The sequence below is a fragment of the Miscanthus floridulus genome, chromosome 7, assembly GCF_019320115.1.
Source record: "Miscanthus floridulus cultivar M001 chromosome 7, ASM1932011v1, whole genome shotgun sequence".
Taxonomy (NCBI): Eukaryota; Viridiplantae; Streptophyta; class Magnoliopsida; order Poales; family Poaceae; genus Miscanthus; species Miscanthus floridulus.
The window spans coordinates 33,681,183-33,705,013 of NC_089586.1; the positions used below are offsets into that span (position 1 = coordinate 33,681,183).

Sequence of the window (23,831 nt, forward strand, 5' to 3'; positions counted from 1 at the left end):
CTCACGATGCAATCGCACTAGAATCGCTCTCTTACACAATCGGATGATCACTATCAAGCATATGTGATATGGAGGGCTCCCAAGCACTCTCAAGCATGGACACAAAGTCCCTCGAGGTGCTCCACCCCAGCCATGGCCGAGACCCCCTTCTATTTATAGCCCCACGGGCTAAAATAGCCGTTACACCTTCACTGGGCGTTTTTTGGGTTGACCGGACGCGCCAGTCATATCGACCGGACGTAGGACCTCAGTGTCCGATCAACGGATGCTCGCCATGTGTCGCCTCCGTTCAACCTCAGACGCCATGTGTATGTGTGTTAGCATTTTCACAATCATTTTTCAAAGGATTAGCCACTCAACTTGCCACGCCACTTAATCCTAGCGATGATGCAAAGTTAGATCATTCGAGTGGCACTAGATGACCGATATGCAAACAAGTTTGCCCCTCTTAATAGTACAACCATCTATCCTAAACCCGATCATCAACTTCTCTACACACCTATGACTGGTGAAATGAAATGCCCTAGGTTATACCTTTGCCTTGCGCATTCCATTTCATCTCCTCCAATGTTGATGCAACACATGCACCAACATGATCAATAATGATATGATCCACTTCATATCATCATGTGATCATATTGGTTCATCAATCTTGACTTCACTTGCTTTTCACCGTTGCCTTCGTCCATCGACGCCAAGTCTTGCTTAAGCTTCACCGCCACGCGGTCCATCGCTCCAAAGCCTCCAACTTGCCCTTCACGCTTGCAACCGGTCCATCAAGCTAAGTCATGTCTTGATCTTCTCCACCTTGATCACATGACTCAATGTCATGTCTCATTTGTAATGAGCTCCTTCATCATCACATGTGTGAGCTTTGCAACATCTCCAAGCTATTTTCACCTTCATGGCATATGTTGCTCACACACATGTACCTGTGGACTAATCACCTGTGTATCTCACATAAACATAATTAGTCCACCTAGGTTGTCACTCGATTACCAAAACCACACAAGGACCTTTCAACGATGCTGGCCTATCTAGACTATCTAGGGTTTGGGTGGAAGCACCGGCGAGGGTGTCCACGTGCGCGGCGGTGAGAGCGCGATGGTGCTGCGCTTAGTGTTCCATACTGGTGAGGCAACCATTTGTGGTGAGGTCATGCTACAAGCTAGACTACACCCTAACCAAGCTCTAACGCAAAGAATGTGAAGGAATACGTGATGGAGCCGAGCAGCGGTGAGCTCGCCATGAAGGGGGCCATGGAAGCTGAGCTTTCCGGCAAGGACGAGAACGGTGATTTTGCCCTCACCGTAGCTCATCTGGCACTGCTAATGTGTCGAGGAGGTAGAGGAGAACACGTCGCAACTACTGGCAAGGTGGAGGCGGCAATGGCACAGTGGAGCGGGCGCTAGGCAACGGTGGAGCAACGCTGTGGCTTGGCAGCGCTCGGTGCTTCTGCGGCGAGAGCGAGAGAGAGCAGTGGAGAGGGAGAGAGTGAGCGCGTGAGTGCGGAATGAGCAGCACGACCTCTTAGATATTGCGTGCCAGCACGCTGCGATAAGGGCCCGATGCTGGCCAGCGGCGGCCACGCAGCGGCCAGGTGCTACGCCCGGTCGGCCACGACATGGCCCGACATGGCGTCCATCAGATCCCGATGGCAGACCTAACGACGCGATTTCAAGCCTTCCCATCTCCTAAACCCAAACGAATTTGTGCACGATGTCAAAACAAAAATTGTAGAGCTACATACCAGCTACAAAATTGCTTTAGAACTCATCTCCTAATTCACAACGGTTATTGAGTTAAATCATCACAAAGGCAGGCACATCAACGCTGTCAGATTAGTTAGACTTAGAAAAAAATTCAAGTTCCAAATTCAGTGAAATGTTGATTCTTGTGAGCTCAAAATGACCAAGCTATGCACTGAATTAGCTCAAGACCCAAAAATAAAAGTTGTTGCTCTAATAAAGTATTACAACTTTCTTAAGGGTGCTTTGCCATGCAAACATTCTATGACATAGTTCAACCTAGGTCAAACATACCACTTGAAAATGATGACTTACACTATAACTATGACTTAGAGACCAAACTAGCCTTAGTCATGAATACCAAAGTTGTTCATAGTGACATTCTAAACATGTTAAAGGTATTCCTAAGGTTCCACATACATTTTATACATTGGTTACATATAAATACTCCTTAGGTCAACAAGCACATCATCACTTAGGAGCTTAATTAGATAAAGTGATCTACATGAACATTGTTTCATTAGTCATTCTAAGTGTAGCTAAGGTGTTTTAGTGACCAACATCAACCACTTACACTTATTCACACATGATCATAAGCATACACATATGGAAACATAAAATAACAAGGCATGTTTCACATGTTTCAATTGTATGTTACACATGTAAAATCTTATATATGAATGCTTGATGATTATGCTCATGCAATGCAAGTGAAATTATGCAAGCCTAACACCTAGGGGGTTACAAAGAACACTCAAAAGAACGCAATTTAACAACATGAAAACCAACCGAACTCGAAGAAACCGAGAAACGAAAGACTCTATCAGCAAGCTGGAGAACTACGAAATCTGAGGCAATGCCTCCGATCGTAGCCTGGAGAATGGCTCCGACCAAAGCCGAGGAGAGCTTGAACTTACAGCGACCAAAGGAGGCGACCAGAAAGAAGGCACGACCCTAGATCGTCGAGGACACCGTGCAGCCAAACTTGCTTCTGATCACCTTTTGGACGCCAACTCCTGGGCGAGAACTGAGGCCTTGGAGCTCCATGGCATGAACCCGAGGCCACGGCAATATCGACTGCTCAGTCCAGAGACGCCCGTCCTAGACGATGGCCTGGAAGGAGCAGAGGAGACATCGAAGGATCCACCTATGGCGACAGCAGCTCTAGGAGAGTCATTGGAGCTAGCCACAGGGCGGAGGGCCGGCAAGCGTCGGCAGCGCTAGGGGTGGCGCTAAGGGCGATGGAGGAGGCGTGGTTCTCCACGTGCTCCCCCTTCTCTCCTCCCGTCCTTGTGCAGCTGGTGATCCATGTGAGAGAGTTGCACATAGAATGAAGTTTTCATCAGCTCAACTCTGCCTGATTGAAAAATGTGTCTTGTCGTATAAACTCAAAAACAAAAATGCAGTCCATTATTTATGCAAGTGCCAAGAAATGTAGTAAGGCCTTGTTTAAATTTAGGGTGTAAAGTTTTGGGGTGTCACATCGGGTGTTACATGGGGTGTCGCATGGGGTGTTCGGATACTAATAAAAAACAAATTACAGAATCCGTCAGTAATCCGTGAGACGAATTTATTAAGCCTAATTAATCTGTCATTAGCACATGTGTGTACTGTGGCACCACATTGTTAAATCATAGACTAATTAGGCTTAAAAGATTTATCTCGTAAATTAGTCGCAAAATATGCAATTAGTTATTTTTTAGTCTGTATTTAATATTTTATGCATGTGTCTAAACATTCAATGGGATATGGAGTAAACTTTAGGGGAGGAACTAAACAAGGCCTAAATGATGACAGTGACATGTGAAGAGTAGGGTATCTCGGGGCGATATTTCGTGGTAACCTTTGGATTTGGATCGAGTATTGGTTTAAGAATAGGATATAGGATATTCCATAGAAGCCTTCAACATTGTTGCCTACAATGTGGAGAATGGCATTATTCTAAGTTGTCTCCCCAAGTTGGGGCATGCAAGCTAATAAAGCCAAACAGGTAAAAAAAACTAAGAAACTACTAGACCTCTTTCCTTTAGTAGCTGGTTTTGCACATTGGACCAATACTGATACACCATATTTTTAATGAGCAAGAACATACAGGGACAACGATGGATCCTTGTAATTGAGATTGCCTAGTTTTTAAAGTACTTATTTGTTTATTTCTATATTAGCGTTGTGTCAAAAAAAAATCTGCATTGACATTTAGTTCATAGCATGTTTTGCTGAGCTAAAACAAGCAGCGTTCTCACGCAAATAAAAAAACTATAACCAATTATATTTATAAATCGAAAGATCATGAGCCAATAAGCTAACAACACATAACACATGCTATTTCTGTCTCGAAAGTCAAAAAGTCCAAGCATCATACCTAGAAAAGCAAAAGGGACGTTGAGACCTAGAAAAGTTCAAAGTCCAAGATCAATAGAAATAGTAGTGCCTTCAATCTTATTTTTCTTGTTGTCTCAAAAAAGGTCATAATTTTCTTTTCTCTATCTCTATCTCTACAACTAAAACATACGGATTGTCAACATCTACTCGGCAGGACCAAAACACTCATGCGATCCATATCCGGCAGGCAAATAATCACCGCATCTCATGCGATCCATATCCGACAGGCAAATAATCACCACATGGAGACACTGGAAGGCAAGTAAATAAAATGGAAAGAGAATTATGGGAAGAGAAAGAAATTTATTGGAATATCACCACGCAATGATCATGATTGTGATCCAAATCTCGTTCGTCATCCTTCGCGTTGCTTGTTGACAACAAATACTTTTTTCCCAAAAAATGAATTATTGCCATGCCTCATGCCGATATGGATATTGTAAGTCCGAGTATACATGTTTTGGCAAGGCAGACCATGGATAAATTCAATTCGATGCCTAGCAATAAATTTTCAGCCTTTGAGACAACTGATGTTTGTCGTAGCTTTCAGACAACAAGCTCCAAGCCTAGCTTTTATTTCAGATTCATTACAATAATGAATGTGTTTATAGACATTATCATGGTATAATACACATGAAAAATTGAATTGATATATTCTTGATTTTGACTTGGCTAACAAACATCTCATTCAATTTATGTTGCACCCGTTGCAACGCACGGGCACTCATCTAGTTTTTAGAAAACTTTGAATGCAAGTCTTCATCATTGTGTGCTCAGCTCCTTCGTGCACCATCTTTCTGTTATTCCACCCCATGTTTGATGTATAAATTAATTAACACCCCAAGTTCGAATTGTTTAGTTTTGTGCCACCATGTTCATCCCTATGAAGTTTGACAAAGCTAAAATATGATGTCATTTTAGATGTAATAGTCCACTCTGTGTAAGGTTAGTCTCGGTTCAGTTTCTTGTGTTTGGGCCTACTAAAAGAGAAAGCCAGCTTGTCTGTTTAATGTAGTGTTCATCTTTCCCTGTGTGTTCTTTGTTTGGTTGCACAAGATGTATGACTATGCTAGGGCCCTTATAGGAGAAATCTCTACTAGTGCATTTCCATTATTAAACCTTGAGGGTGACATCCCTTGGCTTCCTTTATTTATTATTCTACACTTAACTCTCTTAGACTTCCTTTGTTTTGTGCTGCAATAGTACATTCAGGGTAGATTATTTATCATGTATGGCTTCAAATGGTGAAGCACGTTGGCCTGTCACGACCGCAGTTCATGTTATCTTTGCTTTTGCCAATCATTGCCACTTTTACATTTCATGTTCTCCAAGCTTCTAGTCCCTATTTTCAAAGACTCAGCAACAACTACACAACTTATTACAATATAGGACCCTTTTATAATCCTGGAAACTTTCCTGTCTCATGTGTTTTCCTATGAGAATGAACTGATTTCTACAAAATTCTTGTATAATTTCTATGAAATTCCTATGCTCCCAAATGAAATTCCTGCATTCCAAATGGACTTATAGGGTACCGTACTTGGATGCTCAACCTGTTTGGTAAGTTACAACAAAGTTGTACATAAAAAAATGATAGGTGAATGTTAAAATCTGTGTTTGAGTGATTTGGATCTAGCCTGAGGTACTGGTCTTCCACGCCTCAATAATTGGAGTAAAATTATAGCCCCAAATGACATGGCCCATTTAATTTGTATACACCCTTTGGGTGCCCCTAGCATTTTTCGTCCCACCAAACTGAACTCATCCAAAGTGATGAAGCCGCGCGTCACGAATAAAACCGCCACGGCCGCGCGAGATATCGTCGTCCGGAATATTCTGAGCTTCCCATCACCACCCCGCATATCCTCCGTTCGTCCTCCTCTGCATCCGCCCCCTATTTATCTCTCCTCTCAACCTCCCCCACACTCCCAATTCTCACCGCGAATTCTCCACCACTTGCATCAAATTCTGGCTCCTCCTCACAAAATCACAATGAAGTTCGGCAAGAGCCTGAACAACCAGATCGTGGAGGCGCTCCCCGACTGGCGCGACAAGTTCCTGTCCTACAAGGACCTCAAGAAGCGGCTCAAGCAAATCGGCACCGGCGCCGGCGCCGGCGAGCGGCGGAGCAAGCGCTAGCGCGTGGGCGATGGCGGAGCAAGCGCCAGCACCTGGGCGACGGTGGTGGCTCCTCGCCGGCGATGACCCCGGAGGAGGCCGGGTTTGTCGCCCTCCTCGACGCCGAGCTTGACAAGTTCAACGCCCTCTTCCTCGAGAAGGAGGAGGACTACGTCATCCGGCTGAAGGTAATTATTGCTTGACCGATCGGTTCCTTGATCCAATTATCCCCCCTCTCTATCTCGGCGAATAGTGGTCTGATTCCTGTGTGGGTCGTCGGATTGAGGGGACGCAGGAGTTACCGGACAGGGTGGTGAGTGCCATGGAGATGGGGTTGGTGGAGGAGCTGCTGCGGGTGCGGAAGGAGATCGTCGACTTCCACGGCGAGATGGTCCTCCTCGAGAACTACAGCGCGCTCAATTACACCGGTGAGCACGCGCTCCCCTGCCGCGCCCTGTTTCTCTTTACCGCTTGTCATGTTAGGTTATAATAATTGAGATCTGCAACAGTGTATGTATCCATGTCCCCTTACCACGTGGAACCAGGACTGGAATATTCTATGGTATCGTATCACATGTCATTTTATATATGATTTTAAAATAATCCGATCAATCTATTTTATAGTATATATGTTAAATATTATTAGTTGATTTGATGTAACTTACGTAATAAGTTTGACATGTGCCTCGTAGGAGACATGAACTATAGATTTTATGTCACCTTAAAAAATTGACGGACAAAATGTTTACATGACTACAAATTTGAACTGCATTGTTCATTTTGTAAATGTCACCATTCTCTCCTCGTGCCAAAAGGTCCTGGCTGTCTAGTTTTTGCATTGAATTCAAACAGATTGGTCATACTCATCAATGTACATAAGCATCACTATTTTTCCAAAATTCTTGAACTACCCGTCTCACTTGCAAGGCTAGAGTACTAGTGAAACATGAACAGTCTTATTCACCACCGTGGGTCATGTGCCAAATAAAAGTGTAGTGGTTCCATTAGACCGTGGGACGATAATGAAAAGAGTCTTTATTCACCACTGCGGGTCACGTGCAATGAGTGTGGTTTCCCACTAAACTTTGTGGAATCATGTCAACACTCAAATCAACTTAAAAATATTTAAAACTAGCAAATTTAAGGACTAATGGACTGACGACACTATTTGACTCTTTTAGCTAGACATGGAATAACCATTTATCTCCATTTTTTTAAAATAACCATTTTTTCTTGTGTTATGCATAATGTTTTCTTCTCAATGAAAAAAAACGCTTAGTTACTCCTATGTTGAAGTTTTTCTCTTCGGTGTCATGCATAATCGGCTTTTCGCATTGAAATTGAAACTGAAGTACTGAACTAAAGTTGTAGCTTTGAGCCTTTGACCATACTGTACTTGAACGTTCTATTAAAATTAGGTCTTAACATTGGAGCTCCAAATATGCACATCTTGGTGCTTTCAGTACACTTAAATGAATGTTTCATGCTTTACTAAGATATATTATTTTCTGGTTCTATGTACTTGTACACTTTTGTGTACAATAGCTGAAGTGGAAGATACCTATATCTGGAAAAAGGTTATGTCTGCAAAATTGTTCCCTTTTTTGATAAAGAATTGCTTTAGTATTCTGGATTATGGTTTGGTTATATACATGTAATCTATATCAAAATTCATTTTAACTAATTGAAGAAGTTCTAGTAAGCTTTCTAATTCGTAGAAGTTAGGTGGGTTTACAGCCATGTCCTTTACACATATCGTCTTGGCTCTCCTTAAGGTGCAACAATGGATGATTCTGTTGGTAATATAAGTAGTAGTGAACTTGAACAAAGAAAAGGTAGGCTCCTTATTAGTTTTAGCTGCTCGGCCGGTTCGTCCTACTGCCAATTGCGCTTGTGACTGACAGAGTTATGCTCTGTTTAACCAGGACTGGTCAAGATCCTCAAGAAGTACGACAAGAGGACCGGCGCACTGATCCGCCTGCCCTTCATCCAGAACGTAATGCAGGAGCCATTCTGCGCTACCGACGTCCTGTACAAGCTCGTCAAGGAGTGTGAGGAGATGCTGGACCAGCTCCTGCCCCGAAACCAGCGGTCTGTGCCAAGCGAAGACGACGGTAAAGAAGACAGTGACAGCGACGACAAGCTGGCGAAGCCCAGCGCCTCGCTGGCCAACGGCAATGGCACTGGGGACATGGAGCTGGAGGAAATCGAGGACATGGAGAGCATGTACCTGAAGAGCACGGTGGCCGCACTCAGGGCGCTCAGGGAGATAAGGAGCGGGAGCTCCATAGTGAGCGCATTCTCCCTACCGCCACTACGGTGAGGGCCGTGTTAGATTGATCTCTAATCCTAAACTGGGCCCAACGGCCTAGTTGGGTCTTTGATCCGCGCCCTGATCGGGGGTGCCCAGCCCACTATGGCTGGAGGGCCCCCATCACACTGCGCTATTTATAGAGGTGGGGGTTGGTGGCTCTGAGTACGAGGTTCGCTTGAGTCGAGCTCCCCACCGAAACCTAAACCCTAATCCTGATCGGAGAGGGGCACAGCCAGTGACGGGAAGTCACCAGCCGCGCCGTCTCGCTCCACCGACGTCGACCTCTTCCCCGAACGTCGCTGCCCGTGCGCAGACTTCACCGATGAACGGGATGGCGGCCTCTGGACCATCTCCCTCTGCGGTGTCAAGTTTGACACCCTCTTCTTTTACCCCTCTTTTTCTCTCGTTCTATCTATTGTTACTACACTTGTAGATGTTCTAGGACTCATGGTTTATCTAAGTGCAAGTAGACTTGCTAGACCTAACCCTAGATGATCTTTTCGATCTCGACAATGTTATCAGAGCATTGTTAGATTGATCTCTAATCCCAAACTGGGCCAAACGGTCTAGTTGGGCCTTTGATCTGCGTCCTGATTGGGGGCGCCCAGCCCACTATGGCTGGAGGGCCCCTGTCATACTGCGCTATATATAGAGGTAGGGGCCGATGGCTCTGAGTACGAGGTTCGCCTGAGCTGAGCTCCCCACTGAAACCTAAACCATAATCCCGATCAGAGAGGGGCGCAGCCAGTGACGGGAAGCCACTAGCCGCGTCGCCCTGCTCCACCGACGTCGACCTCTTCCCTGAACGTCGCTGCCCATGCGCAGACTTCACCGACAAATAAGATGGCGGCCTCTGGACCATCTCCCTCTACGGTGTCAGGCGGATACAACTTGATGGGTTGTATCAAAGAAATCCCCACTCTCAAAGGTGACAACTACACGGAGTGGAAGAAAAAGATTGACCTGGCCTTCATCTTGGCTGAGGTGGACTGGGTAGTCACCTCACCGTGTCCCACTGAGCCTGTGACACCGGTAAGGGAGACAAACGAGGCTGATGCCGCTTGGGCAACTAGAGAGAGGGATTTTACATCCCAAAAGATGTCCTATGACCTTGAGCATAGGAAGTGGGTCACTGCCAACAAGAAATGTTTGGTTGCGATAAAGAACATGATTGAGCCTGTAATTGTGGGCTCAATCCTAGAGTGTGACACGGTCACCAAGTACCTCGATAGAATAAAGAGTCAGTTCAATGGCTCTTCAAAGACATATGCTACCCAGCTGATAAAGCAGCTGGTGATAAAGAGGTACTCTGGAAATGGTGGCATAAGAGAGCACATACTAAGGATGAACAATTTGGCATCCAAGCTAAAACCAATGGATCTGGCTCTCAAGGAAGAGTTCTTTATCCATCTAATTTTTGCTTCCTTGCCAAAGGAATTTAACACTTTTATTGTCAATTACAACATACAGCCCGAGAAGTGGGACTTAGAGAGGCTCATGGCTATGTGTGTGCAAGAGGAGGAGAGAATGAAAGCTGCCAATGGTGGCACTATCAATTATGTGAAAGACAATAAGAAAAAGAATAATAATGCTAACTCTTCCTCAAAGTCAAAGGGAAAGGGTCACATGCTTCAGCCTCAGTAGAACAAGTTCACAGTAGAGAAAGACCAGTGTCTCTATTACAAGAAGACGGGACATTATAAGAAAGATTGTCCCGATTACTTAAAGATAATCATGGCAAAGAAAGGTGAGAACATTATTACGTTCATAAATGAATCCCTGTATGTACAGTATTTGAAATCTGTTTGGTGGATTGACTCAGGTGCAACTGTTCATGTTGCTAATTCCTTACAGGGATTCCGTTCGACAAGGACTACACAAAGAAGAGAAAGACACGTTAAAATTGCAAATGGAGTCCGAGCAGATGTTGAAGCCGTTGGCGATCTTTCTCTAGAGCTTGCTGATGACTTCACACTTTTACTTAGAGATGCACTTTATGTTCCCTCTTTACAGAGAAACTTGATTAGTGTTTCATGCTTGGACAATGATGGATATGATTGCCATTTTGGAAATGGCAAATGTAAGATAACATTTAATAATGCATGTGTTGGTCTTGCTATCTTACAAAATGAGCTTTATTTGTTATCACTACGTGATGATGTGAATGTTGTATGCGATGATGGGAACGTTGCGTGCGACAATGAGAATGTATCCTCGTCTGCGAATGTAAACAGAAAATGAAAGAGAGCTCACGATGCGTCATCGAAATTATGGCACTGTCGTTTAGGCCATATTTTGAGGGGGATAATAGAAAGACTAGTTAAGAATGATATTCTTCCTCCATTATAGTTCTCAGATTTAGAACAATGCAGAGAATGCATAAAGGAAAGTATGTAAAGAAAATTAAGAAAGATGTCAAATGAAGCGCATGAATTTTACAGATTATTCACACAAACATCTGTGGTCCGTTTCCTGTAAAGAGTGTGGATGGTTATGATTCGTTCATAACATTCATAGATGATTACTCCTGTTATGGCTACATTTATCTAATCAAAGAAATAACAGAAGCATTGGATAAATTTGAGATATTTAAGGCAGAAGTTGAAAACCAACACAATTTAAAGATTAAGGTCAGGTCCGACCGTGGAGGGGAGTACTACGGTCGGCATGCCCCATATGGCTAAGTTCCTGAACCTTTTGCAAGGTTCTTACAGGAGAATGGCATAGTAGCCCAGTATTCTACACCGGGCGAACCTCAGCAGAATGGAGTAGTTGAAAGACGCAATCGTACCCTGATGGATATGGTTCGCAGTATGATAAGTTACTCCACCTTACCGTTGAGCCTATGGATGGAGGCGTTAAAAACCGCCATTCATATTCTCAATAGAGTACCAAGTAAGTCGGTACCCAAAACACCATATGAGTTGTGGATAGGAAGAGTACCCTCACTAAACCACTTACGTGTGTGGGGGAGTCCTGCTGAGGCTAAAGTATTTAACCCAAACATTGAGAAGCTAGATCCCAAAATAGTAAGTTGCTATTTCATTGGCTACCTAGAAAAGTCAAAAGGTTTTCGTTTCTACTGTCTAGACAGACATACAAAGTTTGTGGAAACGAGACACGCTATTTTTCTAGAGGATGAAATAATGAGGGGGAGCATGGTAGCTCGAGAAATTGACCTTGAAGAGAAGCGGGTGTATGCGCCCACTCTGATGATTAATAAGCCATTTTTCTCACTACCTGTTGTCACTGCACCAACAGTGCAAGATATTATGGTGCCAGCAGCTGTTGTTATTCCGCCTGTGGCAACAATGAATGACGATGAGGAACCTATTCTTCAGGATCCTGTAGAACCTATTGCCACACATGAGGGGGAGCAACAACAACCTCAAACAGAAGATGTGCCAAATGTGGAGGCCCCTAGAAGGTCTCAAAGAGTTAGAAAATCAGCTATTCCTACTAACTATGAAGTATACAATACTGAGGAATTTCAAATGGAGGATGATCCCACCTCATTTGAAGAAGCCATGAGAAGTGATCATTCATCAAAGTGGCTTGAGGCCATGGAAGATGAAATGAAATCTATGAATGCCAATAAAGTTTGGGACTTGGAAATAATTCCTAAAGGAGCCAAAACAGTAGGCTGTAAATGGGTCTACAAAACAAAACTTAACTCTCAAGAAAATATAGAGAGATATAAAGCGCGACTTGTGGCAAAAGGCTTTACGCAAAGAGAAGGGATTGATTACAATGAGACATTTTCTCCAGTCTCATGTAAGGATTTCTTCATAATCATAATGGCATTAGTGGCACATTACAATTTAGAATTACATCAGATTGATGTAAAGACGTCATTTCTCAACGGGGACTTGGAGGAAAATGTTTACATGGCACAACCGAAAGGTTTTGTCATGGAAGGAAAAGAACGAATGGGATGTCGCCTAAAGAAATTCATTTATGGATTAAAACAAGCTTCAAGACAGTGGTACTTGAAGTTTGATCAGACAATAAGGAATTTTAGGTTTAAAGAGAATGTAGAGGACAATTGTGTCTATGCAAAGTTTAAGAATGGGAAGTTTATCTTCCTTGTCCTGTATGTGGATGATATCTTACTTGCTAGTAGTGATGTCAATCTACTACTGGAGACAAAGAAGTTTTTGTCCTCAAAATTTGATATGAAAGATCTTGGTGAAGCTTTGTTCATTCTAGGGATCGAGATTCACCGAGATAGAAGTAAATGGGTATTAGGACTGTCACAAAAGGCATACATAGAAAAAATCTTAAAGAAATTAAGTATGCACAAATGTAGTCCATCACCTGCTCCTATAGTCAAGGGCGATAAATATGGAGATTTTCAATGCCCCAGGAATCAGTATGAGATCGATCAAATGAAAACGGTTTCATATGCTTCAGCTGTCGGAAGCTTGCAATATGCTCAAGTATGTATGCGCCCTGACTTGGCATTTGTTACCGGGTTACTTGGCAGATTCTAGAGCAATCCTGGAACAGAACACTAGAAATTAGTAAAGAAAGTCTTGCGTTATTTGCAAGGAACGAAAAGCCTCATAATGACATATAGAAGATCAGATTCACTCCATATAGTGGGATATTCAGATTCTAATTATACGGGAGATGATAGAAAATCCACATCTGGATATGTATTCACTCTCGCAGGGGGAGCTATTTCATGGAAAAGCTCAATGCAAACCGTCACTACATCGTCCACAATGTATGCCGAGTTTGTAGCGTGTTATGAGACAACGGGGCAAGTGAACTGGCTAAAGAAGTTCATATCCGGTTTGAAGGTGGTTGACGACATCTATAGACCACTTAAGTTATACTGCGATAATAATCCTATAGTACAGTATGCTGACAACAATAAGTCAAGTGGTGCTGCCAAACACATTGACATAAAGTATTATGTTGTGAAAGATAAAGTCCGGGATCATGTCATAAGTCTTGAGCATATAAGTACCAAAAAGATGCTCGCGGATCCGCTTACAAAAGGCTTATCACCCAACGTGTTCAAAGAACATGTAGCTGGCATGGGTTTAAGGGAAAGCCTATAATTCCTGGACAAAAGAAGGTCCAAAGTTAAGTATCTATTTTAGAATAGAGTGGTGTGTTGTAGTTGTTAAATCTATCGGCAATTGACCGTGACGATGAAACATGCTCTATGCGCTAATCTGTAATGGAATGAACAAAAGTAAATGATATGAAATTAAAAGATGGTAGGAGATCAAGGGAGAGATTGTTAGATTGATCTCTAATCCCAAACTGGGCCCAATGGCCTAGTTGGGCCTTTGATCCGCGCCCTGATCAGGGGCGCCCAGCCCACTATGGCTGGAGGGCCCCTGTCATACTACGCTATATATAGAGGTGGGGGCCGACGGCTATGAGTACGAGGTTCACCTCAGCCGAGCTCCCCACCGAAACCTAAACCCTAATCCCGACCAGAGAGGGACGCAGCCAGTGACAGGAAGCCACCAGCCGCGCCGCCCCGCTCCACCGACGTCGACCTCTTTCCCGAACGTCGTTGTCCGTGCGCAGACTTCACCGACGAATGAGATGGCAGCCTCTAGACCATCTCCCTCTACGGTGTCAGGTTCGACACCCTCTTCTTCTATCCCTCTTTTTCTCTCGTTCTATCTACTATTACTGCACTTGTAGATGTTCTAGGACTCACGGTTTATCTAAGTGCAAGTAGACCCGCTAGACCTAACCCTAGATGATCTTTTTGATCTCGAGAGGCCGAACTCGCTGCCGCCATTGCAGATGACTGGGGTGATTGACATGTTGTGCTGGGCATTAAGCTTCTCGTTCTTGCACTGCTGCTCATCCATGCCTCGTGGCTTGTGCTCAAAGAAGATTTGCCATAAAGTTGCCACTTCGTTGCTGTGTCATGTACGCAATGTTTGCTTCATACATAACGTGGAAGCAGGGACTGCGTGGAAGTATTGTAAAATGAGGTTAAAAGAAAAGAGTAACTATACTTCCGTAGGTCACAAATATATATGTGCCACCACTACTGGGTATAAATTCTATTGTAGTACACTAGTACATGAACAAATTTTCCATATTACTCTCCATATCAAATTATTAGACATTTTGGTTTTTCTAAATACATTGTTTAGAAAAGCCAAAACATCTTATGATTTGGAATGGCAGGAGTAAATTATTAGATTAGAGTATTATAAACTCCCTAAGGCCACAACGCTAGGCTACTTAGGCTTTAAACAGGTTGAATGCTGATGGGAGGAGAGTTGGGAGGAGAGAGAGGAGAAGCGAGCTGTAAACTTATAGTCAGCTTAGACTCTGAGAGATAAGTGGACCATGTGTTGATGATGAAGAGCTAACTACTATATACATGGGCTAAGAGATAGGCCGTGCAGCAGCCGGCTATATTATTAGCCTAGCTCTTAGGCCAAAGTTAGTTCACTGTTTAGCCATCTAGGAGCCTAAGTTCCAAGAGTAATGAACTCAAACCACAAGCTAGAGGGAGAACTAAGTGCTCTAGATCTAAATATCTTGCTCACTAGCTCTCTAATCCACTCCTTAACCCAAGCTGTCAGGGAATATCACCAAGAACTCAAGGAAGAGGTTGGGGAGCCTTCAATGGAGGGAGGGAGGTTTGTCCAGGATTTGGTGAGTGAGTGAATGCTACATGCGATCGTTGGAGAAGAAGGGGAAAGGGTATAAATACCCCTCCCCACTTTTCAAACGGTACATGTTAAATGCAGAAGTTTCGTACTCAATCGCGGAACTTCCGCGCTCCGACGCGACCGCGAAGGCCAGAAAGAATAGGAGTTGTGCTCTTTTTTTTGTTTGGTTTGGCTTGGGGCTTTGTTGTTTTTGTGGATAATAAGTAAAGAGCACATGATTCCTTTAAGCTTGCCATTTGTGTCCCTCTTGATGGTACAACTTTTTCTATATTCAAATTCAAAATAGAAACACAAAGTAAGCCTTCAATTGTATGCTGCAATGATTTGAATTGGAGGGTCTCCTTGTGTAGTAATGTTCCCACGTTCACTTATGAGCTGTTCATAACTCGCAAATATCATTAGATCACCCTAGATGCACTTTCAGCAGCTACACGCACGGGCACGTGTCGCGCCCACTTTAGCACCCTGATGCACTTTCACCCCACTTTAGGACCCTCATGCACTTTCACAGCTACACTCACAGGTGTTGTAGGCAAGCACGAGTATGTGTCGCGCCCACTCCCTTGTTTTGTGCATTTCATAAGCATACTAATGGGGTCATCGGCCTCCACCTAGAGGTGTAAATAGTAGTACGTATGAAATTTACGATACCCAAATAGTACGGATACTTTAGTATCTGTATTTGTATTCGCATCCAAATACAAAAATTCAACCCTCGACGCTCACCTTCCTACTCTCCCACATGCGGAAGACAGGGAGAATGGCGGAAGACGGAGAATGACCGCATAGAAGTTTCCTTTGTAATTTCTGTTTTTTCTTCTTTTCTCACGTCTAACAAAATATCAGCAGAGCTCTTGCCGCCTTTCTAAAAAATCTCAGAATTTTCACAGCTTCTTTTTTATTGAGAAAGCATTTTATTAATTCAAAATTACATCGAGTTGATACAACCCCATTGAAATTATTTTCGACCTCTGCATTAGAGCACACGACCTATCAAGTATTCACAACTTGTACCAGATTTGATTGCGGTTTGGTTTGCTGTTATAAAGTTATCGATGTTCCACTTTATCAGTATCCTAGTTCATTTTAGGTGCCCCAATTGTTCCAAGCTTAGATATCAAACAATTATTCCAAGCTTAGATATCTATTTGGTACTAGCAGGACCCCCCCGATCAGGTGCGCAGGCTAGCAAGCATAAAAATGTAGCATGAGAAGGCAGCAGTAACGTAGGAAACTGTTGTAAATTCCGTAAACAATGCAAAGCAAACAGTGAAGAATAAGCACTATGTACAGAAGGAAACAATGCAAAGCACACAGTGAACCTATTTCTGCAAATTCCATTCTTCCATTGAAACAATGTACAAAACGAAAATGTAGCTAGGTTCATAGTTTGAGATTCAGCTGCAAGTATAGAAGTAGTCAAAAATTCACAGGAACAGCTGACAATCGGTCGTAGCTATTTCCTACAAAAAAGTACATCAGTTAGAGGATAAACATTTTTTTCGAAGGCTGGGCATATAAGATGGGGGGGGGGGGGGTTGTGAATCTGTGTATGTGAAGCAAGCCATGTGGAAGGGATCAACAATTATAAACAAAATGTGCATATAAGTTGATAGTAGTAGCAACATATCAGGTGGCCATATAAAGAGTCTAGAGGAGCAGAGTTCATACTTGCAATGCATTTTTTAAACTGCACACATGCATTTTGAGGTAGGCATTGGAGCAATGGACCGCCCACATGACGGTGAAGCTTGAGCAAGACTTAGCGCCGATGGACGAAGGCAACGGTGAAAAGCAAGTGAGGTTAAGATCGATGAACCAACAAGGCCACGTGATGATATAAAGTGGATCATATCATTTGTTGACCAAGGTTGGTGCATGTGTTGCATCAACATTGGATGAGATGGAATAGAATGCGCAAGACAAAGGTATAACCTATGGGACATTTTATTTCACCAGTTATAGGTGTGTAGAGAAGTTTATAACCGGGTTTATGATAGATGGCTATACTATCAAGAAGAGCAAACTTATTTGCATATCGGTCATCTAGTGTCACTTGAGCGATCTACTTTGCATACGTGTTAGGATCGAGTGACGTGGTGAAAAGAGTGCTAATCTTTTGGAAAACATTTGTGAAAAGCTAACACACATGTACAAGATGGTGAACACATAGTGGTATTGGCACATTTGCAAAGGAAGAGTCATTGGAGGTGATTTGGATCAAGTTGAGAGGAAAAGGAGATGAAAAGAACAAGTTTGGGTTGTCCGAGGGTCGAAAAACGCAACTAAACTTATACCCAACACACAGCCCTTCCTGGGGGTGGCACCGTCCTTTCCGGTGTGCACCAGACAGCCTAGGGCGGTGGCACCACCACCCCTGGGGCGGTGCACCGCCACCCCCTGCAACGTGTCAATTTCAGCAGCACCACCCTTTCGTATTTTGGGCATAACTCTTAGCTCCGAACTCCGATTTCAATGATCTAGGACTTTTCGGAAAGCTAATGAAATGCTCTACAATAACGAAGTGGTGAAAATTGATTTGGAGAAAGTTTTAGTCACCGGACTGTCCGGTGACCTTAGTGGTGTGGCATCGCCCCTTTTTTCCAGAGAGGGGGGAAACTCGTCGGGGGGCACCGCCACCCCTAGGGCAATGCACCACCCCCTATGTTCGGTGCCAGGATCCCAACGGCTAGTTAAAAATAGTCATTGCAATTCGACCGTTGAGCACCGCCACCCTATGTCCGGTGCCCGCACGTTGCTATCCGGTGACCATGCAGAAATGTGGTCTAAGGCTCCAACGGCTCTATTTGGTTTGGGGGCTATAAATAGTGGAGCTTGGGCTTGGCTGAGGTTGAGCACCTTGGGGATGTGTTGCCCTTGTGTGTGCTTGGTTTGAGAAGCCTCTAACTCACTTGTGCTTGCGAGAAGTGCGAATCCATTGTAAGTGAGTGATTCTAGTGTGTTGCATTGTGAGATTGCATCAAGTGGCACTAGGTGATTGAGTTGCAAGCTGGTGGTGCTTGTTCCTCTTGGAGGTTGCTACCTCATAGATGGCTTGGTGGTGGTCTCCGTCGAAGCATGCAAAGAAGATTGTGCGGTGCTCTAGAGAAGTGATTGTGAGGGGTGTTGTGCTCGCCCCGCAGGAGCCGCGAAGAGCAACTCTGTTGAAAGGTCCTAATAGCTAGAGGGGGGTGAATAGCCTATTAAAAATTTCTACAACAACACTTAGCAAACTGTTTAGACAAATATGAGGCGAAGTGAGTGTTGCACTAGCCTACTAAAAAGCAAGCCACCTACCATAATTTTAGTTTCTATAGTCTCTATCCACACAATGGCTATGTTACTACACTAAGTTAGTGTGCTCTCAAAGGCTAACTAAAGGGCCACACTAACCAAACTAACAAGCTCTCATGACTAGCAAGATGGTTATACTACCGAGTCGAGGAATGAACCAATCAATCACAAGAATGAATACCAATGAAGACCAATCACCTCAGAATCAAATGATGACACAATGATTTTTTATCAAGGTTTACTTGCTTGCCGGCAAGCTAGTACTCGTTGTGGCGATTCACTCACTTGGAGGTTCACGCGCTAATTGGCATCACACGCTAAACCCTCAATAAGGTGCCGCACAACCAACACAAGATGAGGATCACACAAGCCACGAGCAATTTACTAGAGTACCTTTTGGCTCTCCACCGGGGAAAGGTCAAGAACCCCTTACAATCACCACAATCGGATCTGGGGACAATCACCAACCTCTGCTCAACGATCCTCGCTACTCCAAGCCGTCTAGGTGGCGGCAACCACCAAGAGTAATAAGCGAATCCTGCAACAAAACATGAACACCAAGTGCCTCTAGATGCAAACACTCAAGCAACTCAAGCAATGCACTTGGATTCACTCCCAATCTCACAAAGATGATGAATCAATGATAGAGATGAGTGGGAGGGCTTTGGCTAAGCTCACAAGGTTGCTATGTCAATGCAAATGGTCAAGAGAGTGAGCTAGAGCCGGCCAAACGATATTTATAGACACCCCCAAACAATAGAGCCGTTGGCTCAATTATTGGGCTGACTGTGGGACGACCGGACGCGTAGGTCGTGTGCACCAGACGTGTCTGGTGTGGCGCCCAGACACGTCTAGTCGCTACGTCCAGTCACTATTTGACCGCCATGTGTCCCATTCAAATGAAGTAGCTATTGCCACCCAACAGCCCTCTCTAACACGCTCTGACGCGACGTATCGGACGTAGGAGGGGCAGCATCTGATCGAGTCTAGAGAGCTCCCAAAGCCACTCAACTACAACCAGACGTGTCCGGTGTGGCCAACTGAACCTAGGAGGGGCAGTGTCCGGTCGAGTCCAGAGAGCTCCCAGAGCTGCTCAACTATGACCGGACGCGCCCCAGCGTCCGGTCCTCTCTAGACTAACACCCGCTCCCCATGTCACCATGACCTGACGCTAAACAGTGATTGCTCAGCGTCCGGTCACTGCTATGAGCCAGAGTCCGGTCACCTCGGCAACTCTGCCCATGCCTGGCCAGAATACCAGACACATCCGGTATCGATATCGGACGTGTCCGGTCATGTCACGAACATTGCCGCCTAAGACAGTACCATTCGGTATGCTTGTCAGACACGTTTGGTCACCCCGTGACTAGCGCATTCAACTCCTTTTCAACTCTATGTTCTTTACCCTTGTTCAAATGTGCCAACCACCAAGTGTATCACCTTGTGCACATGTGTTAGCATATTTTCACAAATGTTTTCAAGGGTGTTAGCACTCCACTAGATCCTAAATGCATATGCAATGAGTTAGAACATCTAGTGGCACTTTGATAACCGCATTTCGATACGAGTTTCACCCCTCTTAATAGTACGACTATCGATCCTAAATGTGATCACACTCGCTAAGTGTCTCGATCACTAAACCAAAAAGCTCCTATCAATTTCACATTTGCCTTGAGCTTTTTGTTTTTCTCTTTCTCCTTTTCAAAGTCCAGGCACTTGATCATCACCATGGCATCACCATCATTATGATCTTCACCGTTGCTTCACCACTTGGAATAATACTACCTATCTCATGATTGAAAGGATCAAGATGCCCAAGAGGGGGGGGTGAATTGGGCTAATTCTAAATTTTTGCAATAATTAAGCCCTACACTTAGCCCACTTCACCCCTTGTGCCTAGAATGTGTTTCTATTGTTCTACTGCACAAAAGTTTTGCACCCTAGATTCCAATCCTACTCTAGCATGGCAATTCTAGGAATGTAAAGACATGAAATGAATTGCTCAAATATAAATGCTCAAAGTAAAGAGAGGGAAAGGAACATGACGATGTTTTCCTGAGGTATCGGAGAGTCGCCACTCCCAACTAGTCCTCATTGGAGCACCCGCGCATGGGTGTAGCTCCCCTTGATCCGCACAAGGATCAAGTGCTCTCTATGAGCTGATTCTTTGACACTGTCACGGTGAATCATCCATAACCACTCATAACATGACTTGGGTCATCCACAAGCTCCGCTGGATGATCACCAAGTTCCCAATCACCACCAAGCCATCTAGGTGATGGCGATCACCAAGAGTAACAAGCACAAACTCTTACTTGACCAAGACAAGCCTAATGAGATGGATGGATGCACACTTGCTACTCCCTATCCGCTAATGAGGTCCTTAATCTTGGATTATCAAATCTTAATCACCTCACTAGGCTCTTGCTCTCCCTTGCACTCCAAAGGTGTTTCTCAGCTGATCAAATGGGCAAGAGACCTCCTATAGACAAGTGGAGTAAGTATTTATACCCCGCTCATTCAAAACATAACATTTGGAGGCTGAGTCAGCACTCTGCGGGCTAACCGGATGCTCCGGTCAGGGACCAGCGTCCGGTTAGCACACACCAGATGCGTCCGGTCAAGAAAAAAGCCTCTATCAAACCTCTCTGTAGTTGACCAGACGTAGGCACCCCGGCGTCCGGTGCTCCTCCACTCAACATCCGGTCAGTACCAGACGATAGCAGTTGATCTAATGAACTGACCGGACTCACCCTCCAGTGTCCGGTCACAACCATACCAGCGTCCGGTCAGTCATTTGAACCTCCATTCACTTCTAACTCAAAATCCTAGGTGAATGAAGTTGACTCCAATTGATCTTAAGGCTATTCCTGAGCTACCTAGTGCTAGGTTTGACAAGTGTGCACCACACCTAACCTACTAGACTCACCTAGGTCAAGCTACTAGTCCATACCCCCCTTAATAGTACGGCCAAAGGAAAAACAAAGTCCTAAACTACTCTAAGTGTCTCTTCAACTCCAAATGACACTTAGAACTAGCTATTCTTAACCTTGTCGTCCATCCTTTAAAAACCAAAACGAATTCCATCGACGGAAGCATAAAAACCATAATTGCCCAATCAATTGCCATTACCATGACCTAACTTAAATTGCCTCTACAAAACACATGTTAGTCATAGTAATCTCGTGTCGTCATTAATCACCGAAACTCAACAAGGGGCCTAGATGCTTTCAATCTCCCATTTTTTGTGATTGATGACAACACAACCTCGAGTATGTAAAAGAGATGAGTGAGGTTTTCAACATGCTTGGTTCATATATGCTTTTGACAATAAGAACAAAGGGGTTAGACATGCTTATATGACCCAAGCCAACATGGTGTACTCAAAAAATATGAATTAAGCATGAGTACATGAAGTAAAGCTCATTTGAATTGGAGTAAAATGCGGAAGCAAAGCAAATGAGCATAATCCAAGTGACATGACATATATATAATAATGTAGAGAGCACACATGTCACATAAGTCTCACCATCACATGTATATAATGCAATGCATGAAAGTAAACGTGAATGCACAAAGTATCACACACAGAAGACCAAAAGAATCAAATTGAGACCATCTCACATGATCCCCCTAGATCTAACATACTCACTCCCTCTCCCACTTTGGCGTTAATCACCAAAACCTAAGGGTCAGACGGTAGGACAGGAGCAGTCAAGTCGGGTGCTGAGGTGCGGTGAGGGATCTAGAACTGAGCTACATCATCCTCTGACCCTAAACTCTGAGCGGTCTGACCCTCTATAGCTAGAAGTGAAGGTGAATCGATTGGGGTCTGCTTAGTAACTGGTGCAGCCTGTGACTCTAGAGGTGTCACTGTAGGGAGTGGAGCCACATTTGCCTTTGTCGTTATCGCTGAAGCCTCAAGTGTACGAGTGACTGTCTAAGGTGGCTCGGACGATGCAACAGATGACGGAATCATCTCGGTAGTCCTAGTAATAGGAGAAGTTATGGTAGGGATAGGGACTTGTAACTCTAGAGGTGTAGGCTTCCCTATAAGCTCACTGAAAGTAGCACCGAGACTCCTAGAGACTAGGGTGTCCATCACTAACATTAAAGAACTCTAAGACAGAGTGAAGCCCATAACAATAGGAGTAAAGTGAGGACCCTGAGCTATCACTAGTGAAGCAAACCACTAGGACATCTGCTCTATAGGTGAAGTAAACTAAGTAGCTGGTTGTCCCTGACTCTAAAGCCCATTAGGCGGTATAGCTAGAGTCACTAGAGTGGTGGTGGCAGGCTAACCTATCTAAGGTGTAGACTACTGAGGAGCAACCCTAATAGTAGTGAATACATGCTGCATGAAGCCAAGTAACTACTGCTGAATCATAAGCTATTGTTGCTGCATGGCCTGCTGCTACCTCTGAAACTCATTCTATCAAGCCTGAACCTGAGCAAGTGCAGCTACAGTCTCCTATGCCTAGCATGCCTAGTCTTGTCTCATCCACTCAAGTATAGCTAGAAGTGCCAGGTCAGTCTATGGTGGCTGTGGTGGAGCGGAGCTAGAGCCACTAGCCTCTCTGTCGTGTGGTCAAGGAGCTATCTGTGGAATTGGCTGATAGTCATCATCAGAGCTATCACTCAGGTCACTCTCAACCACATCCTCCTGTTGTGCATCAAGCTCCTCCTCCTCTATAGCTGTAATGCCTTTGATGATCTCATCTTGCTGAGCTGCTATCTTTGGTACATCTGGGCGATGGCTCAGTTGGCAAGGTGTCCTTACATGACTATGACGTAGCATCTAGGTCATGTCATATGGCAAAAACTTAGTAGTAGCACCTATGTACTCTGCCATTGTCTCAGGAGACTTTTGTGTAACTACCTTTTAGATTAGGAAAGTGATCCAATGAGCATAAGGTAGCTGACGGTGATCTCTGAAGCCCTCTGCTAGTGTATCCTCTATCTCTGAAAGTATCACATCCCAAATATCAAAGACAGTCTAAGACACCAGGTGATACACTAGCCATAGCTAAATATGTGTTAGGCCCTCATGGTAGCCCATCCTTGGGAGTAGAGTCCTCCTCATAACAGCATCAAGGAGTCAAGCTGTAGGTGTAAGGTCACATGGTGTCCTGCTTGACCCCTCGCCAAATGGCTCTGTGAAACACGGTCTGACCAGATCTGTAGGTGGCACAAGTCTGCCATGAGGGCATCTCGGAGGCTCTGTCTGTCCATAGCATACCTCATGAAGGCGAATAGGTGACTCTAGAATCCTCAGTATCTCTCTGACCCTCGAGCTCTAGAGCCTGTAGTCAC

At 44.3% G+C, this 23,831-nt stretch overlaps 1 protein-coding gene across 1 annotated transcript; it reads left to right on the plus strand.

Moving 5' to 3' along the window:
* Positions 1–6,122: 6,122 nt before the first annotated feature.
* Positions 6,123–10,915, plus strand: LOC136463012 (SPX domain-containing protein 1-like). The gene is given in 5 exon segments (XM_066462062.1): positions 6,123–6,281; positions 6,284–6,436; positions 6,544–6,676; positions 8,174–10,309; positions 10,417–10,915. Coding segments are annotated over 4 exon segments (843 nt in total). The 3' UTR covers positions 8,572–10,309; positions 10,417–10,915.
* Positions 10,916–23,831: the final 12,916 nt, after the last annotated feature.